The 25,171-nt window shown below is 34.7% G+C and overlaps 1 protein-coding gene across 14 annotated transcripts in view; it reads left to right on the top strand.

The window, feature by feature from the left end:
• The window catches only part of MYCBP2 (MYC binding protein 2, E3 ubiquitin protein ligase), a 180,995-nt gene that overhangs the window by 69,728 nt on the left and 86,096 nt on the right, over nt 1-25,171 (top strand). For 12 of the 14 annotated variants that reach the window (XM_027674586.1, XM_027674585.1, XM_027674579.1 and 9 more), the window contains 15 exons: nt 1,534-1,653; nt 2,405-2,486; nt 8,291-8,408; nt 10,384-10,588; nt 10,922-11,075; nt 13,425-13,597; nt 14,738-14,863; nt 14,960-15,087; nt 16,752-16,843; nt 17,875-18,009; nt 18,091-18,174; nt 19,456-19,552; nt 21,395-21,587; nt 22,204-22,478; nt 23,409-23,630. In XM_027674586.1, the coding sequence (XP_027530387.1) occupies nt 1,534-1,653; nt 2,405-2,486; nt 8,291-8,408; nt 10,384-10,588; nt 10,922-11,075; nt 13,425-13,597; nt 14,738-14,863; nt 14,960-15,087; nt 16,752-16,843; nt 17,875-18,009; nt 18,091-18,174; nt 19,456-19,552; nt 21,395-21,587; nt 22,204-22,478; nt 23,409-23,630 (2,204 nt within the window). Of the gene's footprint in view, nt 1-1,533; nt 1,654-2,404; nt 2,487-4,305; nt 4,430-8,290; nt 8,409-10,383; nt 10,589-10,921; nt 11,076-13,424; nt 13,598-14,737; nt 14,864-14,959; nt 15,088-16,751; nt 16,844-17,874; nt 18,010-18,090; nt 18,175-19,455; nt 19,553-21,394; nt 21,588-22,203; nt 22,479-23,408; nt 23,631-25,171 lie in introns of those variants that run through there. The other 2 variants (XM_027674592.1, XM_027674591.1) reach the window with 2 other exon arrangements.

Raw genomic sequence — 25,171 nt, 5'->3', positions numbered from 1 at the left:
GAGCTTGTTAAGGCAGAATTACAGGACTAGGAGGAAAACTGTATTTTTTGGGCGGGGGGATGGTTTGTTGTTAAATAATAGTTCTGTCTCTTTGTATTTGCTTTTGTTGTTAATACACAAAAAGCTGCAGGCAGACCTTCAAAAACACTGGGATAAACCTCAAAAATCCCATGGCAGTTCTGAGAGACTGACAGTTCTTTTACAACATCTCCATTTCACACATAGCCAGCATGAAGTGCAAGTATAATTCTTTTTGATGAAGAGCACCCACATTTTCAAAGGGATACTTTACCTATGCTATTAAACCTAATTCTTCAAAAGCATTAATACTTATATGCACTGTTCCTTTACAGATGTGAACTACATGGAGATTCATGTAATTTCTGAACTCAGCCATCACTAGAAAATAGCTTTATTTCTAAAACAGTACGATTTTTAAAAACTGGTTTGTAAAAAAAATGGTGAAATTACTGTATCAACAGTTTCCTTGCAATAAGAAGAAAAGTTTGAGCAACACGTAAAAAAGCAGAATTATATTTTAAAAATATTTGTAAGTCTGTAATTGCAGTACTTCACACAGGGAATAATGAAGTCTTGGAGTTCAGACTTCCACTGATGATTATCCAGGAAAACGTGTAGAAATTCTAAGTGTAGGTCTAAATTAACAATACCTTGAATGTTTTGTTAATAAAGCAGTACACAGTCAGAATTATCACAGAATGTGGAATCTCCTTTATGCATTTATTTTTTGCTTTCTATATTTCTCTGTCTTTCTCTATGCTAGACACAGTGTAACTAAAGTCTAATAGATGATGTAAATATTCTGATTTCTGGAGAAGATGTTGGCTTGCGAGAAGTTTAAGAATAATAATCTTCACTTCAGTGCTTTTGTCTAATGTGGGAGCAGTTTGACTTTAGGAACCAATAATGGACTTCATACTTATTAAAAGAAATCACAGAAACAATGTCTAAAAATGTACTGAAACAGACAGGAAGCAGACACACTCTTAGTGAGTATGACTGCGTTGTTAGAAATGAGCTGTGTCAATAGTTGTTAGTTACTTAAAACAAGGCCTCTGTGGCCAAGTTGGAGTCAAGTAAAATCCTTCACAAGTAGTAATTGAAAAAAGTAGACTAGGCTATGCCTGCTGAGTTTAACTGCAGTGCTGTCTACTTAATAATGCTATTTTATCGAAGAATGAAAGTGATGGTTATCAAGCAAAACTTCTGAAGTTTGAATTTTCTGTTATGCTGGTTCCTTTTGTCTTCTCTTCGGGAAATTTCTGCTTTAGAGGATGAGATATTTTCCTATGTATACCTTTGTAGTACATTGTTTCAAAGTAGAGTTTCTGTCATCTTCCACATCTACTTTGATGCCACATTTTGAGCTGTCTCTCTTACTACTGTGTGAATTCTCTCTCCTACCTTACAAGTGGAGGGGTGGGGAGTTATTTACTATTCTTGTTCTATTCATTATTCTAAAATAACTTTTTTTAGAATACATGGGGATATAATTATAAGTTTTGTTTATAGATGGAAGTGGAGAAAGAGGTGAGAAGGATGCCAGCAAAATCACAACCTATCCACCAGGGGCTGTCCGCTTTGACTGTGAACTGCGAGCTGTACAAGTCAGTTGTGGATTTCACCATTCAGGTAAAAACAAATCATTCTATGTTAATTATAGCATAGATTTTTTTTTTAATGTTGTCATACATGTTTTCACTGCTTTTTGTTTAATTTTCAATAAGTATGTACGCAGGAGTGTTAAAAATTGAAAATGTTGACAGTATCATTTTGTAGCCTACTACACTGTCATAGAATTGTAGAACATTCTGAGTTGGAAGGGACCCACAAGGATCAAGTCCAACTCCTGGCCCTGCGCAGGACATCACAAGAGTCACACCATGTGCCTGAGGGCATTGTCCAAACGCTCCTTGAACTCTGTCAGGCTTGATGCTATGACTACTTCCCTGGGGAGCCTGTTCCAGTGCCCAACCACCCTCTGAGTGAAGAACCTTTTCCTGATATCTAACCTGAACCTCCCCTGACACAACTTCATGCTATTTAATCACATGTAGGCTAAAGATCACCACCTGAATCCCCACGTCACCTCCAGCCATGAAAGGCAACTCACTATCCTTCAACAATGAAAACGGCTATAAGTATCATATACTGAGTTACATCAGAGCTTGTAAGCAATTTTTGAGTCAGTTCAAAACATCTGCATAGCAGAGCTCTAGTCCTGCATAGAGGTGCTAGCTGTAGTGGGTTGTGGAATCTCTAACTGTAGATCTCCGACTGTTTCAGTAGGGATCATTAACTGTGCTACTCAGAAAGGCTAATCAGCTCTAGTGCAGTGCCATGTCATGTGCATATGTCAGAAAAATATTTTGTTGTTTTCCAGTGGTTTTGATGGAGAATGGTGATGTTTACACGTTTGGATATGGGCAGCATGGGCAACTTGGACACGGTGATGTTAATTCCAGGTGAGCTGGAAAGGACGAGATTGCGTACTCTGTACTGCTGCATAAGAAATGGCTAAATTTCTGGTTCTCTGTAGCTGGCAAGTGTGAAAATTCAAATATAGATCAAATAAAGTTGATAAGCTTTTGTTCTGAATTTACTCTCCATAATCCCCTGAATATAAATACGATAACAGTACTTTTGTACTGTATAAGTAATTTGTTCAATACATGAAGGCTTCTGTGCATAAGTATTAGCATAGCTGTGATAATTGAGTTTGAAATGCTTCTCTCTTCAGTTCTCCCTACCTATATGAGAATGACATTGAAGTCTTATTGAGATTTCATTATTTCTGTAAAATAGTACATATGCAACAGTGCAAATAGTATGATATTGTAAACCTAGATTACCCTGTTTCTGTTAAATCATTGATAACAGTTCAGTTATGATAAAGTCTAATTTTGTTCATCATTAATGTCCAAAATTAAGTCATGAAACTTTGGTCTCAGCTGCATTTTGTAGTCGCTTATTTTGGGTGTTGCAGGAGAGTGATGTGTGTTATCTTTGTAGTCAATGGGAATAGAGAAGTCAACAGAGCATGGAGAGCTATTTGACCACCCACTATTGTCTGCTTTAGGTATGCTCAGTAGCTCTATAGACTTCATGGGCTTGATTTCCATTGACTACAGTGAGAACATAGATAATTAAATATAGATGTCTTTAATGTGCAGTTCAATTTCACCCTTGGTATCTCATCATTAGAATTTCATCTGTTCATTAAAGTAAAAAATCAGCATCCTTCACTACAAGGAAAAGTGATTAAGGTCTTTGGACATGTACATATACATATAATGCATATGATGGTGGTTTTGTGTAGTAGGAATCTTTGAGACTTTGTGTATGTCCTTATGTAAAAGGCATATCCTTATGTAAAAGGCATACGGAGTGGAGCATCCGTGACCTGTCTTCAGTTCTGTCGTTTCTCTTGTAGCAGCGAGGTAAAAATTACTGAACATCTGTCCTCCTAATCTCTTTGGAGACTTCCAAACCATTTCTTTTGTCGAGTTTCTGAAGAAATCTTCATCATCTTAAAACTTTCATTGGATTCACTAAGCCAAAGAGGGAGAGGAAAGAAAGAAAGAAAGGAAGGAATTATACTGGAAATGTTACCTTGTATTGATTGCTGTGCCTGATAATAATCTCTAAACTGTTTACCCCTACTCAGTTTGCATTAGACTGGTGAATGCAGTCTGTGTTTCTGCCTGTGGTAGGGTCATATCACAAGCAAATACTCTGGTTTTCCTTCTTGGAAGTTCTTGGATACTTGTTCCAAGCAACAGCGTCTTCAGCTGGCAATTCAAGTTGCTGTTAGAATAAGGCCATTTTCTGTCTTAAAGACTGAAGAGATATAAACAGCAGTGGCATTTGTACTGGTAGCTTACTGTCACCTATTTCCAACTTTGATGAAATCACTTGGCTTTTTGGAAGGCTTCAGAGCTATTTGCTGTATTTTTCAGTATTTCAGGTAGTAAACCCCACATTGCTTATTTAGACAGAAACTGGATGAAGACCAAATGTAGTTTCAAGTGAGATCCTAGAAGAGAATATGACAAATCTTGTGCCGAAGGATAGTGCTTGACCAGAACTAGAAGCTGAGGAGGTACAACTGACTTGGCACTGGCCTTCGTATCATTCTACATCAGACCCTAAAGAGTGTCTGAAAAAAAGCCTTGGAGAAATTTGGAGTATGTCCTATGCATGAGAACTGGCTATAGTACTATATTGCTGTTTAGCACCATCATTCAAATTATAATTTCTTCATTGATGTACTTCTTTTTCCAGCTTTAAGTAGAGATCTCTCCTCTGTCCTCACAGTAAGGGATTCAGAGAAGGAAACAGGGAATCCTTATGCAGAGTTCCATCTCAGTTGGGACGCAGTGGTGCTCAGATGGCCAGCTCCTGCCAGGTCAGTGGTATGTCAGTCATGCAGTGTGTCACATTGCCTGTATTGACCTCAGGAAGAGCATCATCTTCTGAATCCAGGAACTGATACTCTGCTGTGTTTCTGGGAGAGAGAGAGGGGAGGAAAAAAAGGGAAGTAATATTTAGGCAGCCTAGCTTGTATATCTAAATAAGGGGGTCCTGAAAACAAGAACTCTTAGGGAAAATACAGGAACTCTTATTTTCATCTGAGGGAGCCATCTTCATTGCCAGATAAAGCAATGATGTAAGTTTCTGGGCAGCCATTCATAACTCATTCTTTCAGAGACTTTTGTCTTGCAGTGTAAAGATTTAGTAGTAAGACTATATTTTTAAAAGCCTTGAAAATGCTTAAGTATTTTGAATTCTGAACAGCTGTCCAGACATGCCTTTCTGTTAATTAAGGGCTAGACTGCTCTATTAGAGTATGGTAAACACCACAAGTTCTTCCTCCTACTTCAGTAGGAATGAGGTAGATTACATGCCATATCAGTATGCTGGAACCCTTTAATTAGTCTGTGTAGACACTTTATTGTAAAATCCACAGTGGCAGATGTTGATGAGCTATTCACTAAATGAAAGATTTGTCAGTCTGTGCTTATATTCTCCTCAAATTAGCAGCTGGTGAATAGAAACTCAGTGGAAGCAAGAAATGCTTTGCAGTATCTAGTCTTGGTGAAAAATAGCATGTCTTGTATTCAGGTAAGCAAAGGCCTGTTTTTTGCTGATGCTTCCCTTTTGTTATTGTTCAAAATTTGCCTGCATTTTTTGGTACATACTCTTTACTTCAGCACTACAATAGCAAGCACATGACCTGACAGTCAAGCTCCAGAAATGAGATGGCTGAAGTAAGATGATCTTGATATAGAGTTTTGCTTCTGAAAGTTCAACAATAACATAAAAGAAAACTGATCAGACCTTCCATAGATGGTCAGCCTATCTTCCACTTGAAGACAAAGAATAGAGACTATATCCTATTAATAACTCTAGGGGAAAAAAAGTGTTCTATCATCTGTGTTTCTAGGTGCAGTTTCCGATTATTTTATTCCAGTGGTGGAGTGCAGGTCCTGTTTACATATTTTCACCACATTTCCAGTTCCATCTAAAATATAAAAATCTCCATTTTCTTTGTAACTCTATACTGTCCAACTCTGCTTGTTACTACTGGTTTCCTTTTACCCACTACCTGCTAACAGCCCACAGTGAACCTGTATTTACAGCACCACGGTCAGCTGCCCCAAGAGACGTGTTATGGGACCTGGCAGCCAGCTGTTGGCTGCATAAGTACCACAAATAGCGATTGTTTGTGCAGGATGGATTTTCAAAGACTGCATCTGCTCCCAGAAATGTTTACCCTTTGGGATGGGAGAGGGTTTTTATGTAGACAGCCAAAATGCATCTGGACCGTCTTCAGGATTCTGAGTTACCTGATGTTACATCTGCTGCTAATCATTCAGCAATGTTACTTTTTCCCAAGAGATCTCTGGTTACTTTCTGTAACGCTGAGGTTGGTGTTTTGTCATTGACCTGTGTCATATCCAGAAGTCAAGGATTCCATGAGTTTGATGTGTCCTTTCACTCCATCCCAGAGGAATGCTCCTTGCTTTCTTTCATTCAAATGGAGAAACCTTGGGTATTAAAACTTTGTCCGAAGAGTTTCTCAGACTCTTCAGTATCTGTTCTGAGCTTTCCTGTGTTGAATTTCAGAGGGATAGGGAAATAATAATATCACAGTTTTTTTAAATTCCATATGCATCAGTCAGACTGGCTTACTGTATTTTTCCAAATCTCTTCTCCTTTTATGAAGTGAAAATTAGTTTTCTGTAATTCAAGTTTATTTTATTGTGTAGTTAAGTATCTTAAGCTTTTTTTTCTCCTGTTCCTTTCTTAAGTTAATACACTGTAGTTGGCCATTCCAAAAGCTGGATGGTCTTAATGAAAGAACTATTTAAGAGGATAATGTATTTCATCTCTCTACATTAGTAGTTTATTTGATTTTGCTGTGCTACTGCCAAGGGGCTATCATACACAGCATTCAGATAACATTACTGATAGATTAGATTGGAAAAACAGGTAAATAGTTTTGGTGATAACAGCTTAGTTTTTAAGCATCAAATAGATGAAATGTTTACTACTTTTCTTTCTTTTTTTTTTTTTCCCCAAACATAAGATTGATAATTCCATGCCTGTAGTTACCATAATTTTGAGGGGGGGGGAAACTGTAATAAAAATATTTCCTTTTAGCAGGAATGCTTTTGGATAAGTTGCTAGTTATGTTTTGTTTCTGTTGTGGTGCCTGTTTCAGCTTCTTTAAAGTTAATGAGAGACAAATATAAATTTTCTTTTGTTTTTAAAATGTTTCATCATTGATGTTGCTAAACTTTGCTCTGTCTGTCTGTGTATAATTAAACTGATGTCCAAATCAATGTGTCTATAGACCAACAAAGGCTTCTAATTTTATGAATGTCATGTTGTGTATCCTCTACCTGATTTTATTCTGTCCTTCAGTCCCTGCATCTCCCCTAGTCATGCACGGAAAGCTACATTCACTGCCAAGGAATAATTTCTTCCTGTATACCCGTGTTCCTCCTGCAGGTCATCAACCTGTCTTCATGCTACATTCCACATTTCCATATGTTCACATTTTCCCATCTGCCCTTTTCCTGCTGAACTCATGATGTTTCCTCATACTTTCTTGACTTCTGTTTTACCTGCAATTCAGCCAAAATTAGAGCATTCAGATGACCCATCTTTTTGCACATCAGCTGCTAAACAATTGCTAGGTAACTCTGGGCTGACACTTTTTTATTCCAGCACAAGACAACCTGTTCTTAATTTAGATTAGCCTACTTTTGAAAGGCTGTGTTTGAAAGTAAGTTTAAATAGTGCTGTTATTCTCTGAGGTCAGTGTTTCCAAACACAGAGTTATTTGGGAATAACTTGTTCTTCAAATTCACAGTCTTTCCAACTCCACAATAAATTTGAAGTCTATGTAGATATTCAGCATGGGATTCTAAGGCTTGTAGGCTCCTGTTCATTTTGTTGAGATTGAGATAAAAATTTTATTTTAATATCTTGTATTTCTTTTTATCTTTTGTGCTCTTTCTCTTCTGTCATCAGTTCAAGTTTTCTTTCTTTGCGTCTTCAACTTCCTGTTGTTTTTTTCCCTTCATTTTTACTGGAATGGAAAATTTATTTTCTGATGCCTATCCATATTTGGGAGACAAATGGATTAGACTTTTTCATATTTCTCTGGAAAATAGTTTGAAGAGGTTTGTTCTTTATTGAGTCTGACTTGGATGGGAGAGGGGCTGATGGAGGGGGTAGACTTTTATTTCTTTTATAATTCCATACACAGTGATCCTGGGAGGCCTGCATCAATATTGTTTCTGGTAATTGTAGTAGTGTACTAACCACATAAGGCTTTGATTGCTTCATAATGTGAAAAGGGTTTTTTTAAGTGCTTAACTGGTGTTGTCACAACATGATTTTTTCACTGCTATGTTTTGTTCCAATATATTTTGTATACATACAAAAATACATACTCACATGTAATCCTACAATTATATATTAAATTAATAATTTTTGTTCTGTGGTAATTTCTGAGTTTAACTGAAGAGATTGTCCTCAGTCTTCTTTCTATCAGAAGAACGTAAATGTAACTATCTGGCACAGCCTTTCAAATCTCTGTTCATTTAAAATGTTAGATGTCTCTTGACTCCAATTCGCTGTGGTATGTGCATCTAGTGAATATGTTTCAGAGTGATTGAAATACTTATAATACTAATGTACATTTTAAATGTTGCATAAGCATGTATTGATACAGAATTAATTTATTTTTATATAGGGGATGTCCCACTTTGGTGCAAGCATTACCAGGCCCTAGTACACAAGTTACTGCTGGGAGCAACCATACAGCTATTCTCTTAATGGATGGCCAAGTTTTCACATTTGGAAGTTTCTCAGTAAGGAAATATTATTTACTTATGAGAATAAGCTAATAGTTAATGTATTGTTCAAAGACCTTTCAAGACTGCTTATACTTGCTCTTACAGAACTATGCATGACTTCTGCATGTCTTTTGTGCCTGTTATGTTATAAAATGTAGCCTCTAATGTTGTTGTTGTTAGAAAAGCATGATGCCAGGAATTCGTTGTGGTTTTTATACATTTTAATGAAGATGGTGATTTAAAACTGGATTGTTTTATAAGGTGCACCAGTTTTCTCAAGCTCTTACTGTTGCAAACTTACTTGTGTTGCCTATTCTGTTGCCTGTCTCCATTTGGTAGAAAAAATTGCCCTTGTTTCTTTCATAGAAACAGCAGTGAGTTGCAGAAGTTACGCTAACACTTGAGGGGAGGGATTATTGTTTAGTATAACACTTCTTAACTCTAGTATTCTTATTTTCACGTGGTGTATTATTTTCCCATGTCCATGTGGAATCCATTCTTATATTCACTAAATAAGCATTTAAACGTTGTTTACTTCCCTTTGTGCCTCCTTGTCTTTGTAAATATGCGCCTCATTGCAATCTCTACAGAGTCATCTGTTGTTTGTACTTTCCCACTAATGTTTTTGCTGTTTTGGGTTTTTTTTGCAAAAGCTAGAATATACATATTGACTTATTTTTATATGTTTTAAAAACTAGATATTGCCAAACACAACACAAGAGAAATTTTACCTTTTGAAATCTCTCTTTTTAGAAAAAAAATAATTAAAAAAAGACGAGGACTGAAATTTTAGAAGCAGAAAGTAGTGTTTTGAACTAAAGTGAACCATAAGACAGCTCTGCAATTAGGCAGTATTTTGTTGTTTTGCAGACTTTAAGCAAGAGTTGTGGTGTCAAAATTGACATGTTCATGTCAAAACTGACATGGGCACATAAAAGTTTAAGGTGAAGCTTGGCCTCTGAAAAACCAAATTCACTCTCAGAAAAAGGATATAAAAGCCTGTTTGTTAACTGTGGGTCTTCTTCTTTTCTCTAAAATAAAAATAAATTTAGGTTATATTTAGACCACTTGTACTTTGTGCCTGGTTTTAATATCGTAATGCTTGAAAGTTTGCTGAAAGCTTCATGAAGTCAAGACAAAATTAAAAGTAAATATATTCTTGAAAATGTCTTTGCTAAGTTTACTTACTTACAGTGTTATGAAGACAGAGAGATGAATAACATGCTGGACAGGATATTTGCTGTATATACATGTTTCTTTTCCCTAACCATTTTAACTTTAGCATGCAATGCATTGCCTGTGGCTGAATGGGGTAAATGGAGTCTGAGCAGGTTTATTGTAGCAGTTCTTTCTATGTACTTAGGTACAGTATAAGAACTGTTGGTCCATCTCAATAACTAGTTGTACATGGAGATAAGGCCCCAAATGTCCAATTCAGGTTGTTAATGAACATGTGCAGAGGTGCTTGCTGAGGCATTTTATTCTTCTTTAGCTCAAGTTTGACATGCTAGTCGATTTCCATGTACTTTTAAGAGATATTTGCTCTATGAAACTTACAGTCCATGTAAGTTCAGAATTGAGTGGAACTTAGACTGTCTATATCTGAATATAATTTTTTTTTCTTATTAATTCATTCCTTTTTTAACCTTGAAGTTATTCAGATACTGAACATTGTAGGAGAACAATGCTTTTATATTTGATTCTGAAGATGGAAAGGAGGGTTATCCATCATGGAGAGTTTGAGTTGCATTTAAAAAAAGTTTACTCAAAAACCTAACTGAATTAGGGAGGAGTATATCTGTCAGTAACTTGTTTCTTGTATTTAAATGTGTAATGCTTCACTTAGATTAGCCATTGCTTTTTGAAGGTAGTTTTGTGGTAAACTTTCTTCCAGATTACCAATTTTGTCTGATGAAACTATCAAAGTAACTTAGTCATCTTTGAGACTTATTGTTACTGTCTCTTACTAATTCTTGCATTCTTTCTACAGAAAGGTCAGCTTGGTAGACCAATTCTGGATATGCCCTACTGGAATGCGAAACCAGCACCTATGCCTAATATAGGCTCCAAATATGGACGCAAAGCTACATGGATTGGAGCGAGTGGAGACCAGACTTTTCTCCGGATTGATGAAGCTCTCATTAATTCTCATGTGCTTGCTACATCAGAGATATTTGCAAGCAGGCATATAATAGGCAAGAACTCTTCTATAACATTTTAAATACCTATAGAAGTGTTGGAGAATAATAGAGGAGCAACAAGTCAAAAATGTGAATGGAGGGAATGAAAATATTTTGGCTTTCTAGTTTTACTACACATGATGATCCTAGCTTCTTTAGAAATAAATTTTATTAAAAATAATAATGTAAAAGTCTAAAATTTGCTTGCATTTAAATCTTACTACCGTTTTTTCCTTTGCTGTAGCAGTATATCTGTTCTTCCCTGTTACATTACATGCATTTTCTGTGTAAAAAGCATTAATGACTTGAGTCTTCATTTTTGTTTACTCTTTTTGCTCCATGATCTAGGTTTGGTACCAGCTTCAATATCAGAACCTCCTCCTTTTAAATGTCTTCTGATAAACAAAGTAGATGGCAGTTGCAAAACATTCAATGATTCTGAGCAGGAAGACCTTCAAGGTTCTGGTGTGTGTCTGGATCCTGTCTATGATGTTATTTGGAGGCAAGTGTGGATTATAGCTATTAAAGTAGCAGTATAGAAATCCTTTTTAAAATACTTTGGGAGACTGGAGACTTGATTATACTAGTCATGTTTATACTTATTTCCCTAGTAAATGAAAAACAATTTTTAATCTTCCATATATATTTTTCACACTTTTTGGATAATTTGCTTAAGTAAGCCCAAAACAAACATCTTCACTTGTCCAAATTTTTAAAATTTCTTTTATTTTCTTTTTTGCATCATTCTCATGCCAGTCTCATAGTATTTACAGGGTCCCAATCTGTTCTCTTTATTTACTCCTTTTATTCCCTTTTCTCCATCTACTTAACACTTGACTGAAAAATTTTCTTGCCATACTCAGCTGCCACATGTCTATGTCTTAAATTGTCATCCTTTTCTAAAGCATTAGTGATTAAAACTTGAATAGGAGAAGGGGTGGAGCAATGGTGTTCTTTTCAGTTCTGACATTTTGGGAGGTCAAAAAATGTACTTATTTAGATGACACAGGCAGACAAATCAATTGTATTTATTTTACAGTCATTGGGGTAGAGTCTTTGAGCAGGTGTAGATTGTAAGCACTTGTTCCAAAACAGAATCATAAGATCCAATTCTTCTATAATGATTTAAAAGCTACGTTAGCCAGAATTTAGGACAGAAATTCAAACTGTCATCTGAGTTCCATTAATGGATGATATTTAAATTTTTTAAGACAAAACAAGAATGATCAGTTAGAATAAAGCAGGAAACCAGCTAGTCTGCATTCAGCTGGAAAAGGTAGTATCACAGATGTCTTCATCCAAAATTGAGATTCAAGAACATAATAGCCAATTAATGTTGAAGCATGCATATTTTCTAGGCATGTTTCTTTATGACGTGTGAAGTTCCTTGGATGGTTGTAGTTCTGCATTATGCACATCCCCAGAATTGTTTGAATCTCATTGGCTAGGTACTAACTCCTATTGAAATTATGCTGAGATTAGAAATAAGAGTAGCACTCACATCCCTTAAAGCTCTGTATTTTCAGCATGTTTAGCTCTCACTGAAAGACTCAAAAAGAGTCACCAAAAGACTCAGTTTGTGAAAAATTCAGTTATCAATGACCAGGGGAATGCAGCAAGTTCCAGAGGAGAAAAGGTGATGATACTCAACTTGATCTACCACAAGAAATGGTAATTCAGTTTAAGAAAATTCAAAGTCACATGGTAATATGGGTGAACATGAATTAAGGTGGTTTATTGTCTTGCAATATTTTGGAGACTGTAGAACTAAATCTAGAGCTTAAAAACTGAAGAGTGGATTGTGGGAGACTGCAGATTTATTTCTCTCTTATCCCATTTTTGTTCAATAGAAAATATTAAAATAGTCTAAAAAGAAGAGGCATGTTAATGAATATGCCTATTGGTAGTTAAATATTTGGTATATTATTATTCCTGGACATTTTTATTCATGCCTGTTTAAATGAGGGTTCAGTTGCTCATACAGAGAAAGCATTCTGATGACAGAGATTTTAAAGATTTTCTTCACAGCTTTGTGACTTATTCTTCCAGTGAAATTCAAGTGGTTACATGATTTTGTGTGTGTGTCTAAACTTAAACATAGCTAACTTGTTGATATGCTGAATACCTATGGTGTCCTATAATGCTTTTAGTTAAAACTATTTGTTTCTCCATTAGATTTTTTAGAACCATGTACAAAGTGAAAATTCCTTTTGTTCTTATTCAGAACACTCACATAGGCCTATGTCTTCTAACTGTTTCTTCCTTTTACATAATGGTTTCAAAGATTTCATTTTCTTCATTTTCTTTTTCTCCATGTTAATTTATAGTATAGAAAGTCTTTGTATTCCCTTGTTTATGCTGCCCTTTTCTATAATCCCTTAAAAACTCATGAGGCGATGTTACCCATTTAAAAAAGCCCAAACAAAATATGTTGGATTTGTCAAGATTTTTTTACTCTTATTTGAAGGTAAGCCTTTTACTTTCACTTGACATCTTTATAATTTTTTACACATCTGCCATTACATTTAGTACTTTGCTAGTTTTTTACTAGATAATACTGTTTTAACATTTATTAGCTTTGAGAAGTGTCTAACATTTTCTGAAATTTGCAAACCCATAATATGACTGTTTGACTTGAAGTAGAGTCAGAATGTTTTTGTATCTTTCCATTTGCTGGAGTGTTAAGCTCTTAAACTTTATATATTTAGTGTAATGATGTTCAATTTTAAGAGTTTGTACCAGCAGATCTACATTTTACATTAAATAGCTTATAAAATTTAATTATTGGTTAGGCTTTGTATTTTTTTCAGTAGATGAAAGGTTGTTTTCATTCTGTTTTTTCTTGCTCTAGGTTTCGACCAAATGCTAGGGAACTCTGGAGTTACAATGCAGTAGTTGCTGATTCCAGACTTCCATCAGCTCCAGACATTCAATCCCGGTGTAGTATTTTGAGTCCAGAACTTGCTCTACCAACAGGTTCCAAAGCTCTAACAACCAGATCTCATGCAGCTTTGCACATTCTAGGTATACATTTACAGTTGATGAGTCAGAAGCTTAGATTGAATAAAGTAATGTAACTTAATGTTATAAATGTAATAAATGAATTGTAGTCTAACAACTTTCTGACTTTTTTTCAATTAAAATTTTACTTTGTAATTAAAAATATACTTTGTAGTTCTCACCGTTGCTCTTAACTCTTACGAACTGACTGATAAGCATTAATTTTATCAAAATAATTATCTTCTGCCATCTTAATGATATTAGAGGGGTTTAGAGTTCTGGTGGAACCTGCTATTAGAGGTCAACATAAAAAAGTAAGAAACCTTCCTAGGTGGTCTTTTTGGAAAGTCTGCAGAATGAAGTCAGTACTCTTAACTTGGAGTCTCAAAAAAAACCAAACAACCCCCCCATAAAAAAGTGCTCTTCAATAAGTTACTTTTATTTTAAAGTAAATACATTATCTAATATTAAAATATACTCTTTGCAGTTTTGTATAATGATCCACTAAGAGTAATATGATTTCCTTTTGTAGTCTACCAAAATAAAAATTAATTCCACTGTGTTAGTGTATAAACTGGCCATATGCAGCATACTCAGTGCTTCAAAGCACAGCTTTAGAAGTGATTTTAGCTCACTTGTTCACTGATTGTGATGAGTCGTCAGTTCGTTGACCTGCTCCCTTCATTATGGGTTAGAGATGTGATAACATTTAACTTGAACAGTACTTTTTTGTGTCTGAGTCAGAGTAAGGCATGTTAGGTACCCCTGTATATGAAACAAATTTTATGAAGACTTTAAAATCTGTCCATAATTCAGTTACTACTTCAACTCTTTTTGGGTAATACGATAAGTGTAAAGAGGAAAAAAAAATGTTGCTGGCAACTTATCTGCCATTGTAAAAGTTGCAAAGTAGGTTTAATCATATTTGTTATTGTGGAGAATAAATAAATTAAATGAAATTTATCTTCAGTAGCAAACCTTGAGGTTCGGCAACAATGACCCTTGGCCTAATCAAAACTATAAAGATATTCAGTAGCCTTGTGTGATTTAGAGACAAAACAGTTAGGTTTCTTTGATCTTCTTAATTAATATTCATTTCCGTTTCACTGATTATAATCAACAGGGAAAATTTTTGAGTTCTTTTTTTCTTTTGCCTTTTTATAGGTTGTCTTGATACTTTGGCTGCTATGCAGGACTTAAAAATGGGTGTAGCAAATACAGAAGAAGAAACTCAAGCAGTAATGAAAGTTTATTCTAAAGAAGACTATAGTGTTGTTAACAGATTTGAAAGTATGTACACACTAAAATTTTATAGCACAAACCAATCAGGCTTGCAGAATAAAAGACCAAGATTAACTATATTTTTGGGATTTTTTTTTCCTGCAGGTCATGGAGGAGGCTGGGGTTATTCAGCCCACTCAGTAGAAGCTATCCGTTTCTGTGCTGATACGGATATTCTGTTAGGTGGTCTTGGTCTTTTTGGTGGTAGAGGTGAATACACTGCTAAAATAAAGGTAGGTTTTTTGATCTTGTTTTAAACAATTTTTCTCAAAATTGGAAATTTAGAAATGTCATCAAAAACCATGATTAATTTTATTTCTTGATGAATGAGTGGTTTACTATTTATGAAAAGCATTATGCAGATACAGTGGATGAAGTAGAGATCTGAGAATTACCATTATTAATTGTCATGAATTGGCCCTTTCTCAACTTCACTAAATGCTGTGCCAACTTAGAGAAAGGTGTCTTGAGCAGGTATGTTAGTGAGCCCGATGTTCTGTAATCTGTTTACACAAAGCTCAGAGATCCACCTGCAGAAAATCGGTGTGATGGGCTTCAGGTTAAAATCACATCCTATGTGACTGACGAGGAACTGTTTCTCAAAAGCAGAAAAATAGTCCTTATCAGTAGCCATTGCCTCCCATTGTCCCTACCACTTCTTTCTCAGACTGGAAGAAACTATCTCTAAATAGCTTCTTGGGTGGGATTCTTTAGCTGAGTGCGAATGGCACCAAACACAATTAACTCTGCTTTGTGCCAAATGTAAGGATGATTACAGGTGGAGCGTGGGTGCTGATTTAAAATAAATAAACCTGGCTTTGGATTAAAAAACTCACATAAACACACAATGTGATAACAGAGCTCTGGTTTCTAATAAGTGTCTTCTGGTCCTGTATTTAATAAGGGTTTTGGTACTGCATGGAGAACAATTGTAAAGGAAGATCTAGTATCTGTCTGAGATTTGTATTGGAGGTGTATGTTCAGAATATGTTATTGTTACTTGTTATTTAGTGGGTTACTGAATTTTCTTTCTCTTTTCTCGGATAAATAGGTTTGTATTAGGGAAATGGATGGCATATGCTTAGCAATAACACTTGCATAAGAGAACAGGAAATCCAGAATAAGTAGTTGTACTTTATTCTAGTTTAACATAATGACTGAGAATTGTAAATTCTCAAGGGCAGCCAAGAAACTTAATGTTAGTCCTGCCCTTTTTTTGTTTTCAATACTAAAGGCAATAACTGTATGAAAGTACTCTAATATTATCTGTTCGGTTTGTTTCTGATTGTTTAGGATTAGCTTATTGCCAAGATAAGATTTACCAGTCCTGCCACAAACTGTGTATTAAATAGGTATTTGCAAGATAAGTCATAGACATGTATTGTGGTCCTTTTTCAAACTCATCAAACTGTAGAAAATATTTTTGAGAAAGAAAACCAAGTTCATCTTTTGTCCTAGTCACCAACTGTTTACAATACTATTGACTAGCTCTGCTAAACCATCAAGTGGTCCCTTTCCAGAGAAGCTGAGTATATCTTATATCTCTGTAAGATATGTAAGTGCATTTCAGTCTGTGATGGAAAGCCTGCACCTTCTGCACCACTTTGCCTTTTTTGGATGCTCTGCATTTGACTTGCCTGCAAGATTTCAGGAGTTTCTCCACTTAAAAATATATTTGGACATAAGACTGGGAGGTCGATGTCAATTGCTATTTCTTAACAGTTAATGCCTGACTTCCAAATGGGAATTTCCCTGTTAGTGATACTAAATAGCAGTGAGTTTTGGGAAGGGGAAAGAAGAGTAGTATACAGTTTCCAGAATGCCAGACAGGAAAAAGTGGCATTATGAGGTTTCCAACACCTAAGACATAATTTGACCATTTCTCTTGCTTCACCAGTTGTTTGAATTGGGTCCAGATGGGGGAGACCATGAGACTGATGGAGACCTTCTTGCTGAGACAGATGTTTTAGCATATGATTGTGCTGCTAGGTAAGATGTTTAGCTTACCTACTCTACCTATTTCTTGATCTTTATTTTTGCTTTCTTCGTTCACATTTTAGTATCACTTTAATATCATAAGAGATGATCTACATCATTAGAATTATTTAGCAAGTGACATAAAACTTACACTCCAAAGTGTATTGGGGGAAGTAGTAAAACCAAATACCAAACCATTATGTTATTTAAATTAAAAGAAGAAAAATAATCTAATTCTTGCTCTTTTTATAAATCTGAGTCAAATCCCATATTCCTTTGATAAGATGATAAGACAAAATGTTGCAGCAGCTCTTTTGCATAGTTCTATCAAAAGGATGCTTTCAAGTACAAATGGATATTTGCATTAAACAACTCATCATTAAGCTTACTTCAGTAAGGAATTATCATAACCAAAAGAAGGGTTACTGTGCTTCAACTCGTTAGAATACAAGCAGCTATTGCTTGAAAGATTTTGTGCATATGGATGGGGTTAGCTATGTTGCTTTTTCATTCCCTGTTATGAAATAATTTAAAATTCAAACAATATGTGATTATATTTGTCAGGTTTAATCTTATATATCAATCCCCTAAATATGTGTTCTATTACTTTCCTTAATATTCATTGTAATTACTAAGAATTTTTGTATAGGGTCTTGTAATTTACAGAAATTTTCTGAAATTGAAGTAATACTATGTAATTAATGCCTTATAAGTAATACTTTACTTGCAGTATTTTATAGTAAATGAATTGGTTTTGTGTGTTAGTTTAACTTAGTTTCTCCTTACTCTATTTGATATCTGATTGTTTAACTATGGAAGATCAAGCTAGACTTAGGCATTTGTACGTCCTTCTGAATTACTGTTTTTTAATTTCTACAATATTTTTCAATGAAATATTTTTAAGTTTTGAATATAAACAGATGTGATATTAATAACCTAATTCCATCACTTTCCAATTTTCTTTTATAAGCAGAGTGTAACTTTTAAAAATTAATCTAGAAACTAATTCAAATATATTTTTTTTCAAAATTTACTTCTCCCAGAGAGAAATATGCAATGATGTTTGATGAACCAGTACTTCTGCAAGCTGGCTGGTGGTATGTAGCCTGGGCAAGAGTGTCAGGACCTAGCAGTGATTGTGGATCTCATGGACAGGCCTCTATAACTACAGATGATGGGTATATTTTTTTCTATATTTTTTAATGCAAAGGAAGAGCTCTAATATGACTTGAATAATAATTGGATTATTTCTCTTTCAGTGTTGTATTTCAGTTTAAAAGTTCCAAGAAATCAAATAATGGTACAGATGTTAATGCAGGGCAGATTCCGCAGTTACTATACAGGTAATAATTTGACTTCTATTTGGAGCAATTTTTTGACGTGTTTTTTAAATGGAAACATAGAAGTTGTTAAAGTAACCATGTTTCATGAATACATTATTGTATTAAGCTAAGGAAATCAGTGTCTGAAAAAATTAGGCAAAAACTTAACGTCTTTAAGAATAACAAATCCATTATGCCATTTACTACTTTGATATTTTTCTTGCAGTCATTCTGCATGAGTTACAAGAGTTTTAATTTACATCTATAGAACCTTGTGATTTCATACAGCGTGATTAGTATTTTTGGCTAGTTGGAAAGTACTCTATTCAGTAGGCCTCAGTTAAGGAACAGATCAACAGATGATTTTAATGAAAAAGAAGCCAAACCCAACAATCAACTGTGCTTTACAATGAGTTACTACAGACTTATGATTCGCATGATAAATGTTATTTAACTCTTTTTTAAAAAGCAAGAACTCTTTCACTGGATTGATAGTATGTTTTATAGATTTCCTCAGATAAATACAAGACCTAATTCCTATATTTTATGAGTGTGTATATATATTTCCTCTCTTCCCCTTGCTTCCACCTTGACTCTGAAACTTGTAATTTCTTCATACCAGTTCTTTTGCTGTGTCCTTTCTAAGCATGTCCTTTTCAGGGTCCCTTCTCAGAACAGCTCACTTTTGCCTGTAAGCTTTCTGTCCATAGACCCCTGTCTCTCCAGGTGAAGGTTTCATTTTGACTGATGCACATGAAGTCCTGGGATGACATATTAATAATTTGGGTGATTTCTGTGGAGAGATGGCTGTAGCCTTGAGGTGTCTGAAGGAAGATATGGCTTAAGAGCAATGAGTGGCACAGAAGGGAAGGTGCTGCAGTAATAGATGCTACCTGTATTTTTAACCTCCACGTATATTCTACTTCCACAAAACTAGTGTTCTTTAAGGAGTAACATTTCTAGTTTTGATTTCATATGAAGAAATACAGTAAATACTTGTAATAATTTCATGTAATTAAATCTCAACCTTTTTTCAATTGTCACAGTACTTCTAGTTGAACAGAATTCACGATATTTGGTTATTGGTCTAGGATGATTAGGAACTGGAAGAAGTTATGCTGAAATTTAACATTTTTGGATAGTTATGTTAAACTTGTTTTGTCATTTGTTTTTTTCCACTTGAACAATACAAACAGTAAAAACTAGAAAGAGTAAAAAAACAACCAAAACCAAACCCAAACCAAAAGTCTACTAAAAGAGAAAACTGGAGATTTCAAGTCAGTTCTAAAATTGTTCTTCCAGATTGCCAACAAGTGATGGCAGTGCATCCAAAGGAAAACAGCAAACCAGTGAACCCGTACATATTTTAAAGAGATCTTTTGCCAGAACTGTCTCAGTGGTGAGTACTATCAAGAATCTTCTGTGGTTCCAGCAAGTTCAGTCATGCTTAGAAAACTGAAAGATGTACATGTGGAAATAATGATTTTTTTTTTTCTCTTAGTTTATCATGCTGAGGGTAGGTACACTGATATATAAAATATTTAATTTTTTTACTTTTTCTGAAGATTTCAGATGTAAACCTAAATCTAAGCTAAGCTTGGTATTGACCTGAGGGTGAAAGTCTAGAAATGTGTTTGTTTACAGGTTGAGCTACTTAGTTTTGTGTTTTTCTGGTGGGGGGGAATTCAAGTGGAGTTCGTTCTTACTGGTTGTATTCAAAGTACAAGCCTTACTTCCTGCTAAAAATCAATATTATCAGGCTTTTCAGAATTTGCATTTGCTTTACTGCTCTCTTACACGGCTTTTAGATTACTGGCATTAATTAGTCACTGGTTAGATTTATCTTCCTCTTGGATTCATTCCATTATACATCGAGGATCAGATAGCATTTAATTGAACTTTGATAAACTGAGGTAAGGAGTATTCATAGGCACAGTGAACTGCAACTATTAATAGGAGGTAGTCTGCAGCTCTTCTCATACAGGGAGGTTAGTCTAACTTTGAGAAATACTGTATTAAGTTGAGATACAATATTATTCAGGATAAGGCCAATTCTGTCTCTGTGGTTTTGAAATACAGTCCCTTCCTTATCTGTTACAAGCAATGATTATTTTATTTTCATTTTCATCCTGGTTTATATTCTATACTGCGTTACACATACTGTCAGCATTCTCCATGTTATATTGAAGTTATTGCCTTTATGTGTCTGTGCAGGTTTGCTTCACCTAGCATTAAAGTTATTGGACAGTCACAGTCCAATTTTCTAAAGACTACTTTCTTTCATTTATGTATTCTCCATCTGTTCAGTGTTCTCTATTGATCAGGAAGATCTTCTCCTGTTCAGGTTTCTTCTGGAAATGTATTATCTACATAATTTGCATTTTTAGTAATCATATTATCAACATATTAATACCTACTCTTAATATACGTTTGCTTAAAAATATTTGCATTGAGCTATGAACTCCTGTGGCTTTTAATACTTCACATTGTATCCTCTCTCTTTTTTATCTTGCTGCTGTTATCCCTCACCATAGTTACAAACTAGTATAAGAGGAGAGTTTTGACTTTCTGGAGCACTAGGTGTTTTATATCTAACTTTGAACAATCAGTTTGATTGTTGCAACTTGAAGGTGTTCAATATCAAATACTTGTATTTTGCTTTCTGGGGTACAACTTCATGAAATTATCAACCACATCTAATGGCAGAAACAAAACTTCTTAAATCCTCACATTTCTTGTGGACTATCATGTACTTGTGTTTAGCTTTCAAGTACTGTAAATGTTATATAGTTGACATGATCCTGCAGATCATAATTGTTTAAAGTGAAGACAGCCTTGATAAATCTTCACTTTATAAGAAGAACATATTATGTCAAAAGTAGGTATTACACTATTATGCAGATGAAGTAAAAATTTACTGAAAAATCTCTATTGCAGATGAATACAAACAGTTGTTAGTTCTTAAATAACTGAGAGACTTCCACACGTAGCATATGTTATAAATAGCTTTTATCATGGTATTACAGTGAAGCATCCCCTACATTCTCAGTGCTTTTTTTTTTTTTCTCAAGCAAAATAGGATTTGTGTGTTGCATGGTAGATATGTATAGACATAAATATGTTTTCATAATAAACATGCACATAGATGCTATTTGCTTTTCATCTGAAACTGATGCTGAAAGGTCATTTCTTGTTTTTTAACACAAAATCTGTCTTTCGTATCCTTCATACTCTGAAATAGGAATGCTTTGAGTCTTTACTGAGCATTCTTCACTGGAGTTGGACAACACTGGTGCTGGGAGTTGAGGAACTTCGTGGACTTAAGGGTTTCCAATACACTGCTACTCTTTTGGATTTAGAAAGGTTGCGTTTTGTGGGCACATGCTGCCTGAGATTGCTGAGGGTCTACACGTGTGAAATATATCCAATATCAGGTATTTCTCTCAGTTAATTTGATTCATATTTATCAGCAATCATTATTCTACAGGATACCTAAAATTTGGTCTAAGTATTAATGTGGGATATACTATAAGATGAAATACAGATGGTTTTGTTGGAGTGATTAAGAGACTTGCTGTCAGACATGGGATATCTTCAATTATCTGCATAACCAAATGTCCAGTACCACTTTTACACTATAACTTATGTGTATTATAAAGTTAATTTCTTGTTTGACTTGTCAGTTGAGTTCTTTTGGACTATTTGTACCTTCCTTTTTTTCTCATCTCTTTACATAGTGTCTGCTTTGGTGGTGAGCACAATTTAAATTTGAAAGACGTATCTGTTTTTTATACCTGTAGTTTGATAATGCTCTTATTAAAACACAGCATATATTATGACAGACCAGAAAAGTAGGAGTTTCTGATGTTCAGGTTTTTTTATATGGTTTAACACCCTTCACTGTTTCACTTTTGAAATTAACTTCTCTGAATGTAGATACATTATTGTTGCTAAATTCCAGTTGTTTTATTTGCATGTAAAATGTGCATTTTAATATGAAAATGTTTCAGTTACTCCAAACTTAATTCTTTTCTTTGTGTAACCTTCTAGCTTCAGCTAAGGCAGTTGTAGAAGAAACGAGCAAACTAGCAGATTGCATTGGAAAAACTAGGACCTTGTTGAGAAAAATTTTATCTGAAGGAGTTGATCATTGCATGGTGAAGTTGGACAATGATCCACAAGGATATCTCAGTCAGCCGCTCAGTCTTTTGGAAGCTGTTCTTCAGGAATGCCATAATACATTCACAGCTTGCTTTCATTCATTTTATCCAACACCAGCTCTCCAGTGGGCATGTCTTTGTGACTTGCTGAACTGTTTGGACCAGGTACATTAAAATGACTCAAGTAAATATTACAGCTTAGTTTAACCTTTGCTGAAATTGAAGCTACATAGTATTTAAAACCTTTATTCAATTTTTTCTTTTATTGTGGTTTGCAACTTGAGTTCTGCTGTGGTTTGTTGTTTTTTGTTTTTTTTAACAATCTATTATCAGTTTTCTTTGTTGTTTGGTGGCTTTTGAGTGTCCAAGTTCAACAAGAGCCTAGGAACTTTGTCTCCCTTGGCTTTAAGATTCTCTCTGGACAGTGAAGAAAATTTTTGGTGCTGGTAACTGTCAGTACCTCCTTTCTCAGTGCTGAGACCATGCCTTATATGTACTTATTCTTGGTGCATGTTGCTTAAGAGCATAGGTGTAGCATTTTTTTCATGAATACTTGAGTAATTCCTCGTAATTAAATATTACAACAGTACTCTGACCCAGCCAAGTACATGAGAAGCAGCTGACAATATTATTCTGTAATCAACAACTTTCCAAGTATCTTGCTTAATGTGAATGAGCATTCCACATCTAAATGGTGTAGTTGCTTGTTTGCATTGCTTGCAGTAAGATGCAGTTTGCTGCTTTGCATGAAAATTCATTTATCATATACAATTTCAAGGAAGAATCTTTTCTTCAAAGTATTCGTCTAATTAAATTGTTTGGTTAATTGTAAGAAATGCTTTGTCTTCAAAGGATACCATAATTTGAAAATATTAAATGGTTTATTATTTTAAAATATACCAACCAAGAAATATTAATTAATTCAGTTTTGAAAATCTAAATGCAAACTTATGAGAGAAGGTAATGTAAAATTCATAGGAAAGCTTTCTCTAAATTATTTCTATTATTATGATAAAGCTGAAAAGTTCCTTTCAAAAGTACTTTCTCTCTTACTTTCAGTGCAATGGTGCCATTCTCTTCCTATCTATGTTTTAGGACATTCAGGAAGCAAACTTCAAAACCTCCAGCAGTCGCCTTCTTGCTGCAGTTATGTCTGCTCTCTGCCATACTTCAGTAAAGCTGACCTCTATCTTTCCCATTGCTTATGATGGAGAGGCGTTGCTGCAATCAATGGTTAAACAAGTCAGCACTGAGAATGACTCTGCTCTGGCCCATCGTTTTCCTCTTTTGGTTGCACACATGGAAAAACTCAGTCAGGTCAGAATGTATTCTAAAAATTTAATGACAACTTCTACTTTGCAACAAAAAGCAGTTATACAAGTTGAAGATGAATTTGCCCGTTTTCTTTCTAAAAGGCTTATTTCAGAAACTTATTTTTTCCAATTTTCATCTATTTATCTGAAATATTCCAATTCTATTTTTGAAGAATGTCTGTTGTTATTTTGGAATATTAAATTGGAAGAAATATACTTTGGAGTTGTATTCTGTTGCATAGTGTTTTGTGCAACAGTTTTTCAACTTTTTCACGTTATCACAAGGAGGAACAGGTTGATAGATTTGGTGTTTTGAGGAAGAGTTAACACAGCTTTGGTAATAAAAAATCATGTCTCAAACTAGAGTTTCTAAAGAAGTCAACAGAGGAAGCCTAGTTCATATAGTTCTAGCAAAGGTTATTAAGCAGTTTCTCTAATCAAGGCTCTTGAATACTGTATTTTTGCAGTTCTTTTATTCTAGAATTGATTTACAGGAATGGAAAGGGTTAAGATGATAATCAAGGGTATTGGACTACTAAATAATATTATTCACTTGAGAAGACAAAAGGGTTAAGATTGTATGAAATGATGAATGATGCAGGAAAGGTAAATAAATGATAGTTGTTGAGCCTACTAATACCAAAAGTTTTGAGCAAACAGAGACCTTACCAAAAGGTAAGTTCAGAAGTTTGCTGCTCTTTTATAAAATATGTGGGTTAGCTGGAGAACAATCTCTGGTAGGCCATTATTATGCTGAAAGCTTTCATGGATTTGGAAAGCATCTGCATAAATTAATGAAGAAAAAAAACCACCAAAGGCTGTTAAATGCAAGTATAATATTTATATCTTGGATACAGCTGCCTCTTAACTGCTAAAGATGGAAAGTGTTCTGTGCAGGTGTCTGTGCAGGTTTGCTTTACCTAATTGTCTTCCATATCTGTTCACTACTTGGATAATTTTGAGAGACAAAATGGCGAGGAAAACAGACCTTAAATTTTCATCAGTAGAGCTGCTTTTATCTTTCTTCATCAGAAATTATTTTCAGTATGGATAACTGTTATGGAAAACAGTGGATGTCACTGCTAGTTAGAAGGCACAGTAGATTCCTAAGGTTAGATTTGTTTCATATAAAGAACAACTGTTTTTGTAAGCATCTAGCCACTGGTTTTCACTTACCTGCTTGCATAGAAGATTCTTTTTGCTAACACCAAAACTAAAAAGCTTTTGAGATTCTTTTTTAGAAAACATAGGAGAAAATTATATGAATAGTTCCATAGATAGCTATATATCTACTGTATTCTTATGTATGCTTATGAAGCCATTAGGCTTTATAGGCTATAAAGCAAAACTCTCTCTCCTGAGAAGGATACCTATATAGGATATCTTTCCAATTCAATAAACAAAGTGGTCACTACCTCATTCAGGAAATTAAAAATATAAGTTCTTTTGACAAGGGAATACATACTATCGTAGCTTTGAGAATTTTTAATTTTGTTTTTTTCACCCTCTAGACATTTCTTATAGTCATGAAGTCACAGATTTTTC

Source organism: Neopelma chrysocephalum, unplaced genomic scaffold (assembly GCF_003984885.1).
Source record: "Neopelma chrysocephalum unplaced genomic scaffold, ASM398488v2 Primary Assembly neopelma1_25, whole genome shotgun sequence".
Taxonomy (NCBI): Eukaryota; Metazoa; Chordata; class Aves; order Passeriformes; family Pipridae; genus Neopelma; species Neopelma chrysocephalum.
The sequence above is the reverse complement of the archived record's forward strand: the minus strand, read 5'-3'. Positions and strand labels throughout refer to the sequence as shown.